This window comes from Daktulosphaira vitifoliae, unplaced genomic scaffold (assembly GCF_025091365.1).
Source record: "Daktulosphaira vitifoliae isolate Bord-2020 unplaced genomic scaffold, ASM2509136v1 Scaffold_1, whole genome shotgun sequence".
NCBI classification, from domain to species: domain Eukaryota; kingdom Metazoa; phylum Arthropoda; class Insecta; order Hemiptera; family Phylloxeridae; genus Daktulosphaira; species Daktulosphaira vitifoliae.
The window spans coordinates 27,964,313-27,985,507 of record NW_026099572.1 but is presented as its reverse complement, the minus strand read 5'-3'; the positions used below and the strand labels follow the sequence as shown (position 1 = coordinate 27,985,507).

The window sequence follows — 21,195 nt, the reverse complement described above, 5'->3', positions numbered from 1 at the left end:
AAAAAAAAAAAAAAAAAAAAAAAAAAACACATCATAGTAAAATTAATACCTTCTCAGCTTCGCATCGAAGCTAAAAGAGAATTATTTATTTATTGTATAAAATTATTTTAAATTTAAAAATATTAGAACTAATTTTATTTGTATAAAAACAAATTATACAATAAATAAATGTTGTTTCTTTATTGTGATTTCTTACCATATTCCCATTGATGGGAATGCTGGGCCCCAATCCCATCCAAATGAAGATTGCATTTTTCTTAAATAATTGACATGGCATTCTCCGTGGTATTCTTTAGGAACACATAACGGTGGTATTGGATATTCCGATTCGTTGAAATATTTATTAGCAATACCGACAGGAGATTTTATTATAACATCTAACACATTTTCTCCAGACTAAAAGAATTTACAAATATGATTTACAAATTTTTGATGACAAAGAGGAATAATTCTTTAAACATTTACTTATTAAAATAATAAAAATTTTGCAATAATTTATAAGGGTGTATTTTTACTTTCATAAAATGTTGAAATTTTGCATAATTAGAAAAAAAAACAAAATCCTCATTACATAATTTAAGAAGTTAATTTCAACGTTAAATGAAAAATTTAACATTTTTATGAAATTTAATAAATGTTTTGAAGTAAAAAAATTTTAAGTGTACTTTTGGAAAAATTTGCCAGGAGTTATATCATTATTGTTGCCAATAAAATATTTCAACAAGATTTTTGATCACCGATTTTACCAGAAATAATAATAACCTTGAAATAATTTTTTTAAACTTTATTGAGTAGTATTTGTTAACTCAACCCAACAAATAGCAGCCAATCTATATTTAAGAAGAGTTTTTATTACTTCCAAAATACTGAATCAAAATTTGTTTTCAACCATTCTATTATTCTAGTATATAATACACTTATAGAGCAAAAAGGATAATAGACCTAAAAAAATATTTTATCACTTATTAATGAAAATCAAAGAATACTTCACATAAAAAAAAATATCCCAAAATTATTATTTATGAAAAATTTAATGATTAAATCAATTACCCTGTATTAATTAATATAAACTTATATTTTATATAAAACCTTAAGTTTTAAATATTATATTAATACAAAAAATAATTTTAATTGTTCACTCATAATGATTTAAAAGTTATTAACAAGTCATGTATTTATATTTTAGGAATAATGTTACTATCATCAGTGATATTGACACGCCATCCGTAAAATACCCCTTATATACCCCTCCTAGTAATCTTATCACCAAGTCGATTGTCACATTTTATATTTTATATAAACCTAATGGAAGTAGCTAAATTTCAAGTGTGGTCGAAAGTGAACTCGAGATAGTTGTAAAGAACGGTATTTTTTTAAATATTAAATAAACCAAATGTAAGAAAAAAAAATAACATTAAAAAACAAGTATTAGTAGCATTTCTAAAGAAGTTATCTTTTATTTCATAAAATAATTCTATTATACTACCTCCAAATATTCATTTATTGGAAAATCATACTTGACAAACATGTTATTTGTTGATCCAATGAACTTTTTGTTTAAGTAAACATTTCCGTACGTATCTATTCCATCGAAAACTAATATATATTTCGTTACATTCTTTGAACAACTCAATTTTACTGCAAATTATAACAAAAGAAAATTAATACGTTTTTTAACTACACCATAGGTGCAAATATGGTGGAGACTGTAGGCTTAGCCCCTCTAAGCAAAATTTTAGAAGTTTACACATGATTCTATACAAAAGAATTTAGGAAGGAATGTTGTTTGGATTTTCAAATAATGAGCTCCTCAATAAAATTGAGCCAGTGAGCTAAATTATCTAATATTTCATAAGATTTGTGTTAATACTGAATTTCATCATGCATTTTCATTAAAATTAATCATTGGTTATTTGTATGACAACACTAGTATCGGCGATATAATTTGTGACGTCCTAGGCAAATTATAAACGCAAGATCTAAAATTAATAATTATACAACCAAATAACTATTTTTTTGCTCATCATATATCTGTACGTATCCCCAAAACTACATAATAATAACAACCAAACCTTGTATATAAACCCTATTAGTCCGTGTCAATATCCCCGTATCAATTCTACAAGATAAGTAAAGATACGTAATGTTTGTAAAACATTAATACTCTAACTCGGCGTTAAGCACGTAATGTTATGACATTTTAAACATGTTTAAAAATTCAAAAATTTCAAAATTTACTGTGGTCTTATGGGACATTTTAAAATGTTTATTTATGTTTTAAACAAATTTTTTTTTAAATATATTTTAACTCTGCAAACATGCAATGGTATTTAATTTTAATATTGACGATTATTTAAAATTAATATTACGAAAAATCGTATATTATACTTTATAATATAAAGTTTTAAATGTATCCTTAATCTATTATATAAAGAAGATATCCCACTATTTAATCCTTCCAGTAAGAAAGTAAATCATTAATTTTTATAAAAAAAATCTATAATCTATACTTTTTATTTATTACATTTTCTTAGCGAAGCAATATTGTCTTTTAATAAGAACAACTACTTCAAACTGTATTGGACCCACGAGACGGTAAACCAAAGTTTGCATATACAATTATCTAGTTTCAAGAGACTTAAAATAAGTAAAATATTCTAATAGTTAAGAAAGTATGATACGACACTACAGTTCTTTTCTAATAACAATATTTGAATAGGTTGGGAATTTCAATCAATATTATAATTTTATGTGAAAAGTGAATAATCTAGTAATTTTATACAGAAATTTCAGTTGTTAGTTATTACATAATATAGTAATTCTATTTTACTAAAATAAGAAATATGGAATATTTTTAGTACTATATTTAATTTTTAATTTTTTTGATATACTAAGTTTTATATAAATTATTAAAATTTTATTTAATTTATTTCAACTCAGTAAAAATTTAAAAATGATAAATAAACTAACCAAAATAAATTTAATACACCCAATTTTTGCACTTATATTAAAACTCTCTACAAGCAAGATTAATTGTTAAAAATTTGATATAAAAATAACGATTAGTACAATGACCGATAAAATATTATTCATTGAATAATAATCAAGCTTTCAGCTTCACATATTCAATCAAACATTTTTGTTAGTTAATATGTTTATGTCAATAGTAATAATGAAAGAAATAAAAATTATATTCATAAAACGTTTGTACAGTTGTTTTATTTACGTAATGTTGTGTTTGTATTTAAAAAAATTAACGTCACTTGGTAATAAACAAGAAATTTCTAATAAAAATATCTTTTTAATTTAAAAATTAATCTTCATAACTATTCCAAAAATAAGTTTAAGGTGATTAATGAAATTAATATAAAATTAAAAATTAATAACATTTTTACGAATTTTATGTCATTGTCTTTTTTAATTAACTTTAAATTGAACTAAAATAAATTTTAATAAATTGTTTGTTAATTTAATTATTCATATTTGAAGTTAATGTTTTATTTTTTGTACACTATTTTATCCTTTAAAAATGTTCAGCTAAATTTATCTAAAAAATGTATTTTTAATGTATTTCTTTTTAGACTTTTATTTAATCATTAAAATAAAAGTAACCTTGTCTGATAAAAAAAATCAGCTTATTCATACAAATACACAGTTAACAATAGTTACTGAATAACTAAACGTTTTCAGGAATGGGAGCGAGATGGAGCGCAGCCTAGCAATGCGCGCGCAGATAAACTTATTAAGTAGCACTGCGGCGTTGCTTCTATTCTCAAAAATACTTATATATACCACAAAACTCGAATAGTCTACAAAATATTTATTGAATGTTGTAATAAGGCAACAGTCTTCTTTGACAACTCAGTTTTTATCAAAAAATTTCGCATAATTAGTTAATTATCTACAAAACTATAATTTAAATGGTTATTTTATTTTTATTTTATATTTAAAATAAATATAAATAATATCTAATATATATATAACATCGATATATTATTTTAAAATATGTATTTTAAGCAAAATAATATACAGTTATTTTTGAATTTATTAAATTATATTTTTGTTAAAAATTAACATATGAATCATATATAATGATTTATACTTCACCTTATCAATATACATTTTAAATGTGCACATCTTAAGATTTTTGAGCAATATGAAACTTTTTGAAAAAGTTTAACAGTTTTTAAATTATAAAAACTATTTTTTAAATTTATTTCTCGTCAGATATTTAGATAATGAAAAGTATTTCTAAGAGTTTTTTCATACTAATTTTTCGTGAGATTTTCGCAGGTTAAATTAAGTACTTAATCAAGTATGTAATTAAGGAGAGAATGAAGGGAATATCCTCCCAAAGCAAAAATATTTACATTATGAAAAACAAATATTTTTTCGCTGTAGAGTATAGTAAACTTTAAGTAAATTTATCTTATGTATATCCCCAACAAAATCATTATTATATCATTGTTCTTAATATAATTTAACCTTATGACAGAATATATTAACTATTAAAATTTATTTATTTAAACTGTGCAGTTTAGCAGGGCATTGAAACGTCTGATTTAAAAAGTTCAATCATGATATGAAAAAATAAACGAAATAATTATTGATGTATTAAAATTAAGCTAATAATATTGAATTAATTATTTCATAACCATTTCTGAACTTCTTTAATTTTCCACGTGTGCTATTAAACACATTATTTCCAACAATGGTTATATTTATTAAACTCTTAGACATATCAGCATGTCCTCTTTGTATGGGGTCCTTAAAAATACAATTTTGCGCACAGAAACGTCGAAATATTGAAAATCTAAAAACTAATATGAGAAAAACTTACAGCACACTATTCACGTCTGAAAGGATAAAAGTCGGCCGTTATTCTTAGGGTCAATCTCTCCATATACAAGTGACCCTAAATTCTAAAAAAAGAAATTGCAAGACTTATTATTTTTTAGTTATCATATGTCTAACATGGCCCAAATTTTACCTTATTTAGAGCGGTACAGAAAGAAATCCCAATTGTTATTAGCCAATAATTAGCTGATATATAATTGATATAATAATAGAGAGCAAAAATTAAATTTAGTGATAAAAAATTATATTTATGTTATTAATACATTATTTTAAATAGTTTTTGTCAAATATGTATAATATTAATTTTAACGGGTTCAATTTCCTCCTTCGAAAGGATCCAAATCTACACAAATCATAACGAAATCTTTTTGTTTATAAAGTATAAAAAAATAAAAAACAATAAATAGCAAAAATGTATGTGAATAGTTAAAAAGTAGAGAGTGCGTGCTTGTCACTGCGTATAATCCCTTGGAACCGTCTTTGTGGCTTATTGAGGTTCCCTACAATTGACTGATTTCTATGTGCTTATGGTCATACATTTTTACTATATCAGGGATTAAACAATAAAATCGAACCCTATTTTTTATAAATAACTTTTAACTATTAGTTTTGAAACCTATGATTTAAGTAACAGTAATTTTAGTAGTCGAACAAGCGAAAGTAATTCAGCTGAACTCGACGTGAAGTAGGTTCAGATACATAATACGGGAAAAATGTGTTTGGTAAATTTGGCAACGTCGCTGCATGGTTGTTTCGTGTTTACGCTCATAATCTATCCGAATGGCTATCCGCAGAGGAATATTGTTTATTCTTAATATCATGATTTTTTTGTAAATTAATATTTTAAAAAGTGAAATTAATAGTACTACTCTTCAGTTCATATTTTTATATAAATCTTGCAAAATCTATACGATTAATTTTTATATTTACAGATATAAAAATTTATTTTTAGGAATAAGTACAATAATTTTAGCAGAAACATCAATGATGACATTCTAATTTCCGAAAATACGTTTACCACACTTACAAATAATCCAATATTTTTTCGTACATCAATAAATATTTATCATACATCTATTGATAAATTTCGAACTTGTAGAGTAGGGTCATAGAAGAGACATTACAGATTAAATCTGTTAGTGATTAAAATTACTATCGATAAATACTTCGATACTATTGCGCTTCAAGAAAGTCGATTATTCTAACTTTCGTATAGTTAATTATAATTTTAGTACAAAAATTTTAATTTTAATATATCATAATCCATGGGTAACTAGAAGAGATTTTTTTCTTTATTTACAAGTTAAATAAACAATAGAATCTGCAAAAATCTTCCAATTTAATATTTTTTTAATTCTTTTTAAAAACAAAAGGTTACTAAAAAATGTTTACTAAAAAATGTTTACTATGAAAATAATTTGTAATAGATTTTCAATTAAAATAGGCATATATATATATATATTAAAGTTATTTTCTAAATGTATACGTATACACAAACCCAACCTTATAAAACACAAATGTATTGATGTGTACTTTTTAAGTATAGTAGTAAGGTATCTGCTATACAAGTTATCCCATCAGCAAAGACGAATTTAGAGTGGGGCAAGTGAGTACCATCTCCCCGGGCGGCAAATTTATTTATTTGCAAGTTTATTTGGAATTAAGGGGCGACAATATTTCTTCGTAACTATAATATATAAAATAGGGGATGTAGGGGATGTAGGGGAGGCAATAAACTTTACCTCTAACTTTAAACTCTACTCAGAGTAATGATTGGCACAACTAAATAATTTTAACTGTAGAAAAATCGTTTAATTAAATGTTATCCCTAAACAATCTACACGCAATGTTTGGGATGCTTAAAGAAGTTTAGTACCTGCTCGAATTTTAAAATTAGTTCCCCTAAAATTTCAAAAAAACCACATATATATTATATAAAATTAAATTTCAAAGAGAAAGTTAGATATAATATACTTTTTTAAAAATTTTGATAAAATTGCGCTTATAGTAAACACTTAAAACTATTAAACTATCAAAGGAAGTTATCAATGTTTTTTTTTTTAAATAGTTTATTATCCACGCTCAAATTCAGGTATATTGAAAATCTAGAACCCTCTCCGAAAATTATGTATATTTTTAAATACTAGTGAAATTAGAATAAACAAATAACATTTTTTTTATTATCTGATTAAAAATGGTCAACTTAAAAATGTTAACATTTAATATTTATAATCCATTATAATATAATGATTATATTATAGGTAATTTCAATTAAGTATTACGATGTTTCAACTATTATATAGACAAATATTAATAATTTTTTAATTTTTAATTTTTAGAAAAGATGACCTGATTATTTGATATTTGCCAGTCTTTGCGGAATTCACTAACACCAAATTTTCGTTTAACTTCTATTTACTCAAAATTAATATTGTGTATTAAAAAAAAAATTCAAAAATACAATTATCAAACCAAACATTTTTTTTCTGAGCTTCTATTTAAAGTTTTACAGCTGAGTATGGAATGAATTTACTAATGTTTCATATGTACAATTTTAATTATTTTTCAAGTTATTATGAATAATAACTATGAAAAATAATGACTAACGCAATAAAATTATACGAATTATAAAGGTATGGATAAATAAAAAGGTTATCAACACTTTATACGGTACTTAGGGTGCTTTGACCAACCTCCTTTAGGAGCTCTGATTGAGATCTGCTGTCTTTTACAAATCAAATTCTTAAACATTTTTTTTAAATGTAGTTTTATAAATCGTTAGCACTTTTGATATCATTATTTACAATGTTAAAAATTATAAATTGAAATTAAAATATAATATTAAATATTTAAATGACTAGTATCTGAATTCCAAATAATATTTACAGTGAACAGTTTGAAATTTATTGAATCTTATTATTATAATTGAAGTGTTAAAATATGTAACGATACAAATATCTATTATCCATGTCTATCAATGTTAAGATAGTTATCAATTCTTATGAAAAAAATCACGAGAAATCGATTAATGGCGTCAGAATTAATGTAGTTGCACGCTATCTATACAAAAAAAAAATTAAGTTATGCATTTCATTTAATGTACTTTTATAAATTGCTTTCTTATTAAATTCAAAAATATTAGTTAGGAAAAAATAGTTTTCTATAGTGATCATTCTAATTACAATACTTAAAAATTACAAGTGATGTAATTTCCTTGTCCCATAACTCATTATAAAAAGTTATTTTTACGAAATGACATTTAAACAAAATATACGGGAATCGAACAATATAATTATATATTTTCCTTATGTTTACCAAAGCGCACTCCTTGATAAGTTTTAGAACTGTATAATAAAGAAAATATTGGAAAAGTAAAATATTAATTAATTAAATTCAGCTTTAAACAAAAAAAGTTATTTGAAAATTTAATTGTAATTGTGATTTTTTTGTAAGAAGCAAGTTTACTCAAATTTTATCAATTTTAGATTATGTATAAATGATTTTGAAACATTTTCAGTGTTTAGCTATATAAATGTTTTTTTATTAGCATTTCAGTTATTTTTAATGGTTATTTGAATTTGAAAAGTCCTATTTACCATCAAAAAAAATATTTCGTTTTTTAGGTCTTCTGAAAAATGGTCATTTTTTACTTGATGTTAATTCTTTTGTACAATAAATACAAGACTTGAGTTTAAGGAAAATCGTATAAAAATGATGCAAATGATATTATATAATATTTAATATATTAACACATTAAAAACAAACATTAAGATCACCATACGATCAATCGAGAATACAATGGGGGTCTAAGAGAAATGCCCTAAAATATTTCTTCAGGATCTGAACATGATAAAATATTTTAAATTTCAAACTCCATGAACTGTATTCAATGGTATAACGAGAAAACTTGGTAATAAAATGTTGATATAGTAAATAGTAAAATAATAATTGTGATTATCGTTACACTACATACCTAAAATTTTACTTTCATCATTAATCTATTCAATAAAAAATAACACATAATACACCTATCCAAGCTGTGGGACAAAATTATTCGCCCGAGTATTTCGTAAAATTTTCGTTAATCATTGCGTAGTCATTTTAGTTTCATACGTGGGTAATCTCTAGTCATAGTTGCAAAATATTTACAATATTATATAAATTCAAAATTAATGCTATAAAAATAAAGAGCATTTATAATATTAAAATTTGACATGGAAACAAAAATTTATAACAACCGTTAAATGTCGTTGAATAATTCCAATCGTTGACAGACACCCACCGATATTTTAAGTCGTTATACCGATACAAAGGATCTTCGGTGAGCACGCCGTTGATTCGCAAGTCAGTGTAAATGCCGCCGGGCACCCGTACTATTCCTGTAATACCTACGCAACACCGAAAAGTTAATTTATATCTTCTTTTTAAAATGAATTTTTTAATTAGTAATGAATTTGAGATGGGTAGATAAACTTACTACCATTGCTATTGCTTAAACGCCAGCTGTCTGAGTCCAAAAGCTGGACGTGACCCTGGATTTCTATACTTAGGTATAAAAAAAAAAGAATAAAAACTACAACGGAAGTCATTCTAAATGCCTCATCCGGACGGACGGCACGACTCGCACTGATTTTTATATACACAGTGCAAAATTACTTATCTATCTTTTTTTTTATTTACTGTTGATCGCTATAATACCACCGCCGTCTGAAATGTTATCACCTAATATTTGAGCGGCAAATCTTATGTGCCACCAACAAAAGCATGGATAATAATAATGATACTAGTGTAACATTGTGTGCGTTTAAAGAGAATCTGCGTACGTGACGGAACACGCATGCTCCCCCTAACATGTCTCGCCTATCAAATAAACAGTACTAGGGGTATGACGCGGCGGAGGGGTTCGGTAAATACAATTATTACAACCCGCCGCGTAATCGTCCGGTCGCGCTACTAGCAATACGAGCAGGCACTAAGCAGTGGAGGCATAGCTCGTCAGTCGAAGTTTGACTGCTTTGGCTTACGGACGTTTTGTCTTAAGTGGCCTTTTTAGCCTTAAAATCGATATTCGTAATACTACGGTAATAAATTGTTTTTTTTTTCGTTTCTCGTTTAAGTTTTAAGAATATTTTTTTTTTAAATTCAGTATTGTCGGTGCCAATAACTAGTAAATATCAAATCAGCCGCAGCCCAACGACAACAATGGAGGACGTTCAAAATGGCGCTGTTGTTGCCGCACAAGCGCCCAGTGATACTTGCGGGATAATCGAAAACTATGACAGTTGTACACCACAGACAGTGTCCATAGCGCCCTCTTGTGGCTTAAATTTAAACAACAATAACAACTCTGTCATTAAAGGACAGCTTAAGGTACTCTAAGCTTAAATGTTAATCATATGAAGTACTATGTTTAATCAGATGATTTTTCAATTAAAATTATTAAAATTACTTAAGGAACCTAAAATACATAATCCTCAATGATAATTATACTGAGTAGATTTATAATATCAATGCCTATTTTATGGTTATGATCTTAATTCACAATTTTTTTTTATATGCTTTTAATTAAGTATCGGAAGTTATTATTTCAATCACAAATTACTTCTAAATATTAACATAATCTAAAGCCAATTGTATGTATATATATATATTCATAACAAAAACCTATCTGTGTGAAAGGATCAAGTTCTTACCCCTCTCACCCGTAAGAATCCGTTTATGAATGTAATGATTCCTAGTTGATTCTTCAAGTTGGCTATTTCTTTAGTTTCTTAACTTCATGATAAACAATCACCCTTAATTCTTATTGCTTAATGTATTTGAATATAGCATAAAACAAATATTACCACTTTTTAATATAGGCTATCTATCCTAATTAAATGCTCTTGCCGTAAGATGGTTTATTTTAAAAAAATTACAATTTTTAAATTTTCTTCATTACTTAAATTATAAAATTTACCTTTGTGTAAAATTTTGCATTTTTACCTATAGGAGGAAGTGTCAGTTTTGTTACCGAGTCAGCAACAAAAATTTAAATTTTGAAATTCTACCATTTTGAATTGACTTAATATAAAGGCTAAATTTTTTAGTGTTTTAAGATACTAGATCCTGATCAATAATATAAATTTCAAAAGCCTGCATTAAGAAGAAACAGAGATAAGGTGTTTAGAAAAACAAGACAAGTTTTATTGCATAAAAATATACCCGCTTTGCTAAAACTTAGCCAACACTCTACTGTTCACTCAAATACTAAAAAAATTGACCTATTGTAATCAGCATTTTTATTTTTAATGAATTTCTCTCAAATACCGATTCAAAATGTAATTGATAATTATATTAATACTTTTCCAGGATAATAATTACTGATTTATGAAGTAAAATGTTCAAAACTGGACTCAGTGTTCTTTAAGATTAACATTTAATTTGAATAAATTATAGTTATTGTTACACTTAGATTCCCCATAATAAGATTTCTTTAAAAAAAACCTAATCACATTGCAATCATTATAAATTGTGTAGAAGTGTTTGATAAAAAAAAAATATTTATTGATGTAGACATTATCATATCTGATAAATGATTTTGAAACCATATGTTAAATTTAAAACATTAATTACAGTCTCATAAATATTTTCAAATTATTTCAAAACTAAGTTTGCTTTGCCTATTAATCCTATGAAATGTTAAAAAACTAATGTTTTGAACTAACTAAAAATTCTTTACATGATAAATATTGTCCATTGTATACACAGTACATAACTTTTTTTATGTTCTGTAATACATTACAAAGATACCAAAAATGTAAGCTATCAGCTGACTTTATTCACCTAATAATGATTATTTTATTTGCCAAATCTAAAATTTGTAGAAAGAAGAATTAAAAAGTGTATTTCAGTGACAAAAACAGTTATAAAAGCCCAATAGTTACTTTTTATTATTTCATTTATATCATTATTTTAACATGAAATATAAAAATGATTTTCTTTAAAATCAATAAAAGTATTTTTAAACAAAATAATATTTAAATATGTGAATGATAATGATAAGACAAACATAGGGATAATTGAGGCTTATGGCCATTAGGGAACTTATTCAATATTCAGACATTGGCTACCTCCATGAGCCACAGCTGCATTATTCTATAGTACAGTAGCATAATGATTTAGTTTGTCCCTGACTCTTGATATATTAGAATAAATGTAGTTTATAATTAAAAGCTGGTTTATCAAATATGTATTTGAGTTTATTATAATTTGTAAATGTTTCCAATCATATACAACTAAATTAAAAGTCTTATTTATTGAGATAATTGGTTTTTGTACTTCAAAAATATTAATTAACACAATACATTGAAATTTTTTATTCCTCTGAAAAATTGCTATATAGGCTTTAGAAAAATAGCCACTGATGTGTTGATTGAAAAAAATTTAGATTTGTATTGAAATTAAACATTTCATTATATTTGAATTATTATTTTTTTTAATGTTCCATTTGATTTTTTACGACAGAATATAAATAGATGAAAATTATTACATTAGATTCTCTCCATATGTTTTTAAATATCATTTATAAATACTTCATTAAATTTGAATTTACTATTTCTTACAGTAAATGTTTTAGGTTATTCAGATTTGATACTCTACTAGCATGAAATTTAATTTTTGTAATACTCAAAAGAATTTTAAAAGCTTTTTACCATCTAAAGTTTTAATTTCATTCAATTCTTATTCTAGAATAATTAAATATTCTACAATTATTAATTTTAAAGAAAGTTTTTATTTCAACTTTACTAGTCAATTCAAAAAATATTTTTAATTATTGTTTGTGGTATTTTTAATATAAAAATTAGGAATTCAAATTAGAGATCAACTTTTGAATAATATTATTTAAAAGTAATAAAATTACTTAACTCTAAAAACCAAAGATATATATTTTGACAAGTTATTATCATCAGTGCTATATAAATAGATTAATAATAACTTTAAAAATAATTAAATTACTCATTTAGAGTAGATGATGATAACTTAATTGTGAAAGTACAATGAGTTTTTTATTAGGAATATTTTTAAATAAAATTTTAATATAAAAATATTATTTTCAATACTAATTCATTATAGACATATGAAAACTTTTGTAATTTTAAAATTTGATACTCCTTTTAAATAATTTTATAAAGTAATTAATATTTAAACTCTTGATTTAAAAATATAGTTAAATCATGTAATTCCTTAAAATTCAACTGCCATTTGCTTAAATTAGTTATTCATTTTTTCATCCTATATATTTAATTATTGAAGAATTATATCATAGTTTTTGATATTTAGAAACTAGGGGAAAAAATATGTATTATAAATTACTATTTATACATGGAATATTTGTAAGAAATCAGTACTGGACCTACTTAAGAATAAATGATTATAACAAAATAATTTGTGAGAAACTAAATTTTATCAATAGTTGATTAACTTTATCCTATAACCAATTTAAGTTTATTTAAAGTATCTAAGGGATCGGTGTATGTACAACATATTACTATTATTATACTTTACTTTAAATTTATATTAATTTATTAAAAAGTCCTTTCATTAAACAATCTTATGTTAAAATACCAATTGCTGTTTTTTTTATCAATTATATTATAAAAAGTAATAAAATAGAAACCTGTCTTAAACAAAAAAAAATTTTGTTTTGAATATTTTTTGGATATTTCTAATTGTAATACATTTAATGTAAATATAGCTTTTAATTTAGATGACAATATTATAGTAGTATATGAATATAATAAAACATTTTCTCCTTATAGGCGCCTGGAAATACTGATCATAGGATTAGACGTCCTCGTAGAGGAAAACGTAAAAGTAAAAAAATGCCATATGTCAAAGATAGAAATGATAGAATGTATCGTCGAAAAGCTGTTGCTCCAAATAATACCAATCAATTCCTCATGGATGATCATAATGATGGACCTGATATAGATTTAAAATTATTAGAAGTTTCTGCACGATATAATCATGAAAATGGTCGAACAAGAAATTCCAGTTATACGAGTGTTGAATCAGATGTTGAACATATTTATTCATCATCAGATGAAGATGCAGCATCCATGCAAAAAGAATTTTGTGATACTTATAGACTAGTCCAAGAAGAAGAACTAGCTGGTTTAACAAAGCAAGAACTTACTCAAAGAGTGCTGGATTTAGAAGAAAAAATACAAATGCTTGAGTCCAAAAAGTATTACAGATAAATTATATTTCCTTTTTTATAAATTAGATTTTGTTCGAAATTTTGATTAATTTATTATTTCAGGTATAGGAAAAACATAATGATGTATTTAAATGGTACATCTAAAGATGATGAGGAATCTATAGACCCAGACGAATACAGGTTAATGCAAATGCAAATCAGAGAATTAACTTCCCAAAATAAAGTACTTCAGACTGAAATTGAAACCCTTAAACAAGTTCAGTCAAGGACAAATGATTCTGATAGTTCTGTTGATAGTGAAAGTTCTTCAGATTCTAGTGATAGTTCATCCAGTTCATCAGATGGACAAGAAATAGAAATGAGCTTCCTAGTTAGAAGCAGTGGAAGAGATCATGATGATCAGAGGCAAAAAAATGAATGATGAAACCATTATGATTGTAATACTATTACCCCCTGTAAATATTTAAGCATAAATTTATAATTATTAAANGTATGAACTCATTTATGGGTTTTTACGGCAAGGGCCATGCAAACAAAAGTAAACTATTATACGCCTCAGCGGCGTCGATATGTCACTGGCAGTCGCCAACGAGACGTCCAAATTCAACCAAGTATCAAAATAATATTACAATTATTATTATTATTATTAATATAAAAATGTAAAGAAATAAACAAAAAATAAAATAAAATGAAAATATGTATATGTATATATAATACATTACAAACTGTTTAATATTGTTTTGATACATAAAATTTCAAGCAAGAATAACGCTTATTTAAAATCACTCGGAGAAATAACATAAATTTTTTCCATCATAAAAACTCCTAAGTTGTCCTTAATATATACACAAATGTTTCCAATTAAAATTTCAATATTATCAAAGTATAAAATTTTTTTTTGATTTTTTGGACATCAAATATGAATTAAAATAAAAATCCAATTAAATATTTCAATTCCAGGCTTTTAACAAATACAGTTTTACAAAAAGAAATGAAAATAAAACAAAAAATATTAATTAAATGTCATTAAACAATGTATGAAAAATATAAAAAAGAAAAATTCACAATTTAATTACTTTTACTTAATATAGGATAATTAATAATTGTTACCACCAATCATTAAATACCATTGACAACATAACAAATCATCCTTCATATGATGTTCTCTGGATTTTTTGTCCATTAATAAGTCAAAATATATAGCAATATAGTGCTTAATTTTGGTATAGCTTTTAGTTAACAAATCTAGTAGATCCGTGTTTTCTATTGAATTATCTAAATAACAATTTATTAACAATATTCATCATATTATGAAAATAGGAAAATACATTAATGCTCATTTAATATTATATATATTTATATAATATTGCAGGTAAATTTAAAAAATAATCTATTTCACTAAAATGTATTATGCTATATTGCCCATATATTTATAGTTAAAAAGAAAATATTAATGAGTATTGGTTTTAATTAGGAAATCAAGTTGGAATTTTTCAACAAGTGAGTACAAAAAAAGAATGCGATTAACAAACAATTGAAAGTGGCTCATAACTAACAATTTGCAGAGCTCAATGGATGATGGACATAAAAGTAATCTTTAGTATGAGGTACATAAATTAAATTATATTTCATTATAAGAGAGATCATGTTTAATTTGCAGAAGAAATGGACCATTCAGAATTAAATCAACTCACTTTGAACTGTCAAGTCGTATGCATTAAGTACATTACTAATTTTTTGTACTTGGTCTTTCCATAATTCCAAAGTTTTTAAAAGGTTCATAAATGAATTATGTTCTTGAGGCAATACATTCTTTAGTAAAATCAAAATTTGAGTTGCCTGCAAATTAAGATTCATATTAAACACAAAATACCAACAAACTTTAACAACACCAAACTTAAGTTCATTACAAGAAATTTAAATCATAACATTTCAATTGAATGTATTTTACTAATATACTACAAACTATGTTAATATTTCTAAAAAAATTATTTTTTATATGGAATTACATATATAATTTTAAATAATAAAACAAAACTTTATTATTACTTTTCTATTACTGGCAATCGATATACTATTCTTACTTATTATACTATTTTTTAATATTTGGAAAATATTGAAAAATGTGTTTTTCTGAATGTATCAATAATAAAAAAAATTTATGTTCGCCTCCTACGCCTTATATGGGTGTCAATTTTGATTTCTCAAATAACAACACATAATTATATATTAATTTAATTTTAACTTGATTATTAGATAATAATGTAATTAAAAAAATGAGTGGTCAATAAAAATATTTAGACCAGTAGTTCAGAAGTTATTAACATATTTATATTTAGACAGGATGAAGAAAATAACTGGGAAATTTTTAGTTATAAAAATAACAGCACTCACTTTTCACTTCCAGTCTCAATTACTTACTTAATTGTTAATAATTTCCAAAATGCTAGTCCATAAGTTGTTATCAACCAGTCATTTTCTGTATTAGATCATTATCTAATAAAATTAGCTAGTTAATTATGTGTATTTGAGTAGATAAAGTTGACACCCTTATAATGGAGAGAAACATTGATGTAAAAAAAAAACAATTAAAAAAATTATTTTTATTTTTTGATTAATTAAGTGGTTTTATGATAAGTGAATCACCCTGTAAATAATTAGAGATCAGGTATTTATAATTAGTATCTTTACCATGCAATAGTCATCTCTAATTGTAAGGTAAAACAATTCAGTTTCAGATATAGGTCTTCCGTGAGAAATCATTTTACTACACATCTTCAATGTGCCCAAATCTTCGCTTTGCATAAAACTTTTATAGTGTAACCATAAATTAATATATGTTTGACAAATTTCAGAACGAAGATCTGTTGATAGCTTACTAATCAAGCTTAATTTCCATTGTAAATTTCTAGTAGGTATTTGTATCAAACTACCAAAAGTATATACATAAAATTCATATTTATTTCTTAAATTAAAACTAATAATAACTTACTCAAAACATATCTTATAAAATGGCAATGTTTCAAATTGTGTAGGCTTTCTCTGCATATTATGTTTAACAAATTGATTTTGACAGTATTCATAATTTTTATTTTGAATTTCAGTATGAAACTAAAGTTATAAATTAATTTTATTCAGATTAAACATACTTCATGTTAATTTACATATTTTTACACAGTAATAAAAACAAAGAATTTTTTTTGCTGTTACTGTTATTAGAATTCCTTATAAAAAATATTAATGAGTTAAAAAAAATTTTATTACGAGTAATTATTTAGTTAAAGGCATTTTAGCACATAGAATAGGAAAGTATGTATGGCAGGACATGTTAGACAAGTACTTTATAGTACTAGAGTAGTCTCCTAAAGTTCCTATTGACCTATTAAAATTTCTTAAAGAAAATCTCAACTACTATTTCAAAATTTTGAAAAATGTATTATTTTTTTATTAAATACAAATGATAAAAATTATCAGTTAAATACATTCTACTTAGTATAATATTATTTTTGTCAATATAGATATATTACCTTTAGATTTATAAAGAAAATAATAAAAAAAAAGAAACCATTTTAATACATCATATTTGTTACAAAAAATATGACTATTTTAATGAAGAGAAGTGAAAATGAGTGGGTTTATTCATAACTTAGAATAAAAATTAATTTAAATAAACAGATGAGGCAATTTATCATTTACTCTCACAGAAACAACATAATTGGTTAATACATCAATAGAAAATGTGCAACAACCACTTATACAAATGTTAACGAGCATACATTAAAATTAAATCAAAAGCCAATACCTGGTAATTTCCTTTATTTTCTAGAAATCTATTGAGGACTATTTTTTCATTACTCATCATCATCAATTGTTCATAATAATAAATTTGTTCTTCATTTGGTAACTCAAAATCGGGAACTTCATAAAATAAATAAATTATAACTATAAATTATCAATTGTTTAACTACAAAAATAAGTAGATTTTTAAACCCTAGAATTTATTATTTCTGGTAGCATCAGTTTTTAAAATATAAAATATATAATGTTAAGGCTAAAGACCAAAATCGGATGATGTGCATCTCAGCCAATTTTAGACATTAGTAAAGAAGGGTTATTGTATAATTTACAAGTAAACACAAGTTGAAGTAAAATTAGTCATACTGTTTTGGCTAATGTAGAAATAATTTTTTTTTTTCAAGAAAATATATGAAATTAATATTTATTTTTGTAACTAGTTTACATTGAATTATTTAAAATCTAATGTAATTAATTATGTGAACATATAATTTTTATAAACATATCATTTTATTAAGTTAATAAGTAATAATAAAAATAATGTTTTAACACTATTTAAAAAGTAATACTAACCTTTGAATTCATATTAATATGTATTTTTATAATAATTATAATAATTTTATCAATAAAGATATTAATTAATATAGTAAATATTAAGTTTAATGTAAAAAAAAATTATTTCCAAGGATAAAATTTAAGATTTTTTTTCAAATATTTTTTTCTTCAGGTATTTCCTTCAAATTAATAAGCGACTCAATACATACAGTGAAATATTACCTTGTGTAATATTGATTTAAAAGTTCCGTTTTTTATCTAAAACAAATTGACAATTTTTACTTTATCCAAACTTAAGTGGCTGATGTATATAATAACCCGTTAAAGTAGGAAATTATTAAACTTTTATACTTTATTCAATTGATGCAACTAACGAATACATTAGTCCAAAATTAGCTGACTACTGTGTACTTCAATCGATTTCAGACTTTAGCCATAACATATCTACATATTAATAATGTATATATTGATAACTAATTAAATATCACATGGAAACTTACCAACAGGATAATGTACTTGAAGATTATGTCTTCTTACATTATAAGTGTTTGGTACATTAGGGTATATACTTTTATTAAATTGCAATTCAACTCCACTGGAAAAATTAACCAACTTTATTAAATTTTCTTGAACAAATATATTTTTGTTAGAATAAAAATAAAAAATTGGAATTACAAAAATTTTATACAAATAATTACTATATTAATTTGAAAATATTCATTTCTTAAATCATGTAACTAGTAATTTTATAGCTTTTATAAAAATAATGTTATGTCCTAAAGTTCATGCACTTAATATATTAAATTTAATTCACTAGTTTTCTTTTTTTTAATCATTTTGAAATAAAAGTACAATTTATTAAATTAGAAATAATTACCGTGAGTGAGCATAAGCCGGAATTTTATCTCTTGGTTTTGTTTGTTTATTGTCACGTTCAAAGATTGGCTTTTGATAGTTGGTATACATTTTCTATAAATACTAAATATTTAAAATTTATAATATAAAAGCATTTATAAAATTACAATGCAAAAAAATATTATTTCTGATTTTTTTTTTTAATTTCGATAAATTAATATCATAGTATTCTATAGAATAAAAAGTATTAAAAATATTAATAGTAATAAATGATAGTCAAAATTTTAAAGTACAAAATTTAACCTTCCAACTTAATTTACCAGTTACTTCCCAGCACAAAACAAAAAACACACTTTTCTAAGCATATAGAAAACCTTGTTATTATTATTTAAAACTTTAATAAATTATACATTAAGCTTTAAAAACAATTGTCAAAAACTGGTGGCATTACCCTCAATCAATAATTTATAGCAAAATAAAAAAAATCATCATTAAATTATACATTTAAAAAGATTTATAATAGTAAATTTATTGTATAAAAATGCATCAAGAGATTTTATTTGAGTCTAATAATATTTTTATATATTATAAAATATACAAATTATAAAATACTCCACTTAACAGTTTCAAAAATAAATATACGAATAGTTAATAAAATTCATTAATTATATTAATTATTAATTTCATTTATCATTTTATTTAATAACAAACTAAAAAATTAAATAATAAGTGTCATTTCTGGTAAGATAATTTTATTCAAAGAACATAAAATTTACAAAGAAAAAATATTCATTAAAATTGTACAAATTAATGACATTAAGTACATGTATCATAAATGCAATAAAATTAATACTCAAGATTTACTTACTAAATAAATAGTAAATTATAAAAAATATTAGAGAAGTCAATATAAGATTTTCTCACTAAAACGTATTAAAAAAAAATGTATTCTTTAAAACACTTTATGGAAGAGCCGACTTAGTTTGTAGAAAAGCGAATTATCTACAAACGCCCTCATCTGGTTAAGACTTAAATAACAACAGTAATACAAAGAAATAAAGATTGGGAAATCTGACGCTAACCGCGACTATCTTTAAATATATATACAACAAGCACTACAATAATTAATTATCGGGTAAAAATTCTATATAATAATACCAATAGTCAACATCAAAGGGTCTTATATTTCATAAAAATAGATATGTCCAGTAAAAAATAACAGTGTAGCCATTTAAATCATAGGCAATAAGCAAAACATTTTTCTAATTTTTTATTTATTTCTAAAATTGTAGTTTAAAGAAAAGTTAAGATCACTAACAAGTTTTAGTATAATTCTCTTCTAAAAAGTGTTTTGAATTCACTCCTAGATCTACTTTCTAGACTAATGAAATTGAGTAAATTACTTTGATTGTCACCTTAGATTTACTAACCTGTTAATATGATCATGGTTCTCACAGATAATTATTTCAAGCTAAATAATTATGACCAAAAAAGATCATTTCTGCATGCATTATATTTGTAGCTACTCAAAGTTTATTATTGAATGTCTCCTTATGAATTATCTGTTTTAATAATTGAAAACTTTATATAATAAATTTTTTTTTGCGAGTTGGTTTTCAACAAATTGTTAATAGAGCATATGGTTAAAAATCAGCAAATGCTACAAGACTAAAAACTTTCATTATTTTTAAAATTAGCCTTTCCAGTCCTTGCGTTCATTGCAATGGACAAATTTTTGTTACGTTTTTTCTTACTTTAAATCGTAAATAACCACAGAATGATTTTAATGTAAAGCAATGTTAAAAGATAAATTATACATTATCAATAAATGAGAAATAGCAAAAATTGTGAACATCTCCTATAATTTATTTCAAATTTGTTGTAAAATGACATTTTACCATCCTTTACTAGTATACATGTTATTAGTACAG

The 21,195-nt window shown here is 24.0% G+C and overlaps 3 protein-coding genes across 6 annotated transcripts in view; 1 reads left to right on the top strand and 2 right to left on the bottom strand.

Moving 5' to 3' along the window:
• The window catches only part of LOC126895428 (beta-mannosidase), a 21,948-nt gene extending 12,352 nt beyond the window's left edge, over window positions 1-9,596 (bottom strand). The window contains exons 1-4 of one of the 2 annotated variants that reach the window (XM_050667270.1): window positions 9,335-9,596; window positions 9,096-9,245; window positions 1,487-1,638; window positions 197-396 (exon numbers count right to left, since the gene is read on the bottom strand). In XM_050667270.1, the coding sequence (XP_050523227.1) occupies window positions 197-396; window positions 1,487-1,638; window positions 9,096-9,245; window positions 9,335-9,446 (614 nt within the window). In that variant the 5' untranslated portion in view covers window positions 9,447-9,596. The remainder of the gene's footprint in view (window positions 1-196; window positions 397-1,486; window positions 1,639-9,095; window positions 9,246-9,334) is intronic. The other variant, XM_050667269.1, reaches the window with a different exon arrangement.
• A 177-nt stretch (window positions 9,597-9,773) lies between these two features.
• LOC126895433 (protein HEXIM1-like) lies at window positions 9,774-15,649 on the top strand. 2 transcript variants are annotated; one of them, XM_050667282.1, is made up of 5 exons: window positions 9,774-9,938; window positions 10,004-10,227; window positions 13,659-14,086; window positions 14,162-14,514; window positions 15,534-15,649. In XM_050667282.1, the coding sequence occupies exons 2-4, from the start codon at window positions 10,060-10,062 to the stop codon at window positions 14,478-14,480; spliced, it is 915 nt and encodes a 304-aa protein (XP_050523239.1). In that variant the 5' UTR covers window positions 9,774-9,938; window positions 10,004-10,059; the 3' UTR covers window positions 14,481-14,514; window positions 15,534-15,649. The 2 variants fall into 2 exon arrangements, with proteins under 2 accessions (XP_050523239.1, XP_050523238.1); XM_050667281.1 differs by having other exon boundaries at window positions 9,829-10,227; window positions 14,162-14,496.
• Window positions 14,744-20,953, bottom strand: LOC126895431 (uncharacterized). 2 transcript variants are annotated; one of them, XM_050667277.1, is made up of 8 exons: window positions 20,133-20,953; window positions 19,287-19,387; window positions 18,910-19,004; window positions 17,862-17,977; window positions 17,052-17,170; window positions 16,751-16,988; window positions 15,754-15,898; window positions 14,744-15,334 (listed from the first exon to the last, which is right to left on the bottom strand). In XM_050667277.1, exons 2-8 carry the CDS (start codon window positions 19,373-19,375, stop codon window positions 15,156-15,158), a joined length of 981 nt encoding a protein of 326 aa, XP_050523234.1. In that variant the 5' UTR covers window positions 19,376-19,387; window positions 20,133-20,953; the 3' UTR covers window positions 14,744-15,155. The 2 variants fall into 2 exon arrangements, with proteins under 2 accessions (XP_050523234.1, XP_050523235.1); XM_050667278.1 differs by having other exon boundaries at window positions 19,287-19,378.
• Between the last annotated feature and the right edge of the window lie 242 nt (window positions 20,954-21,195).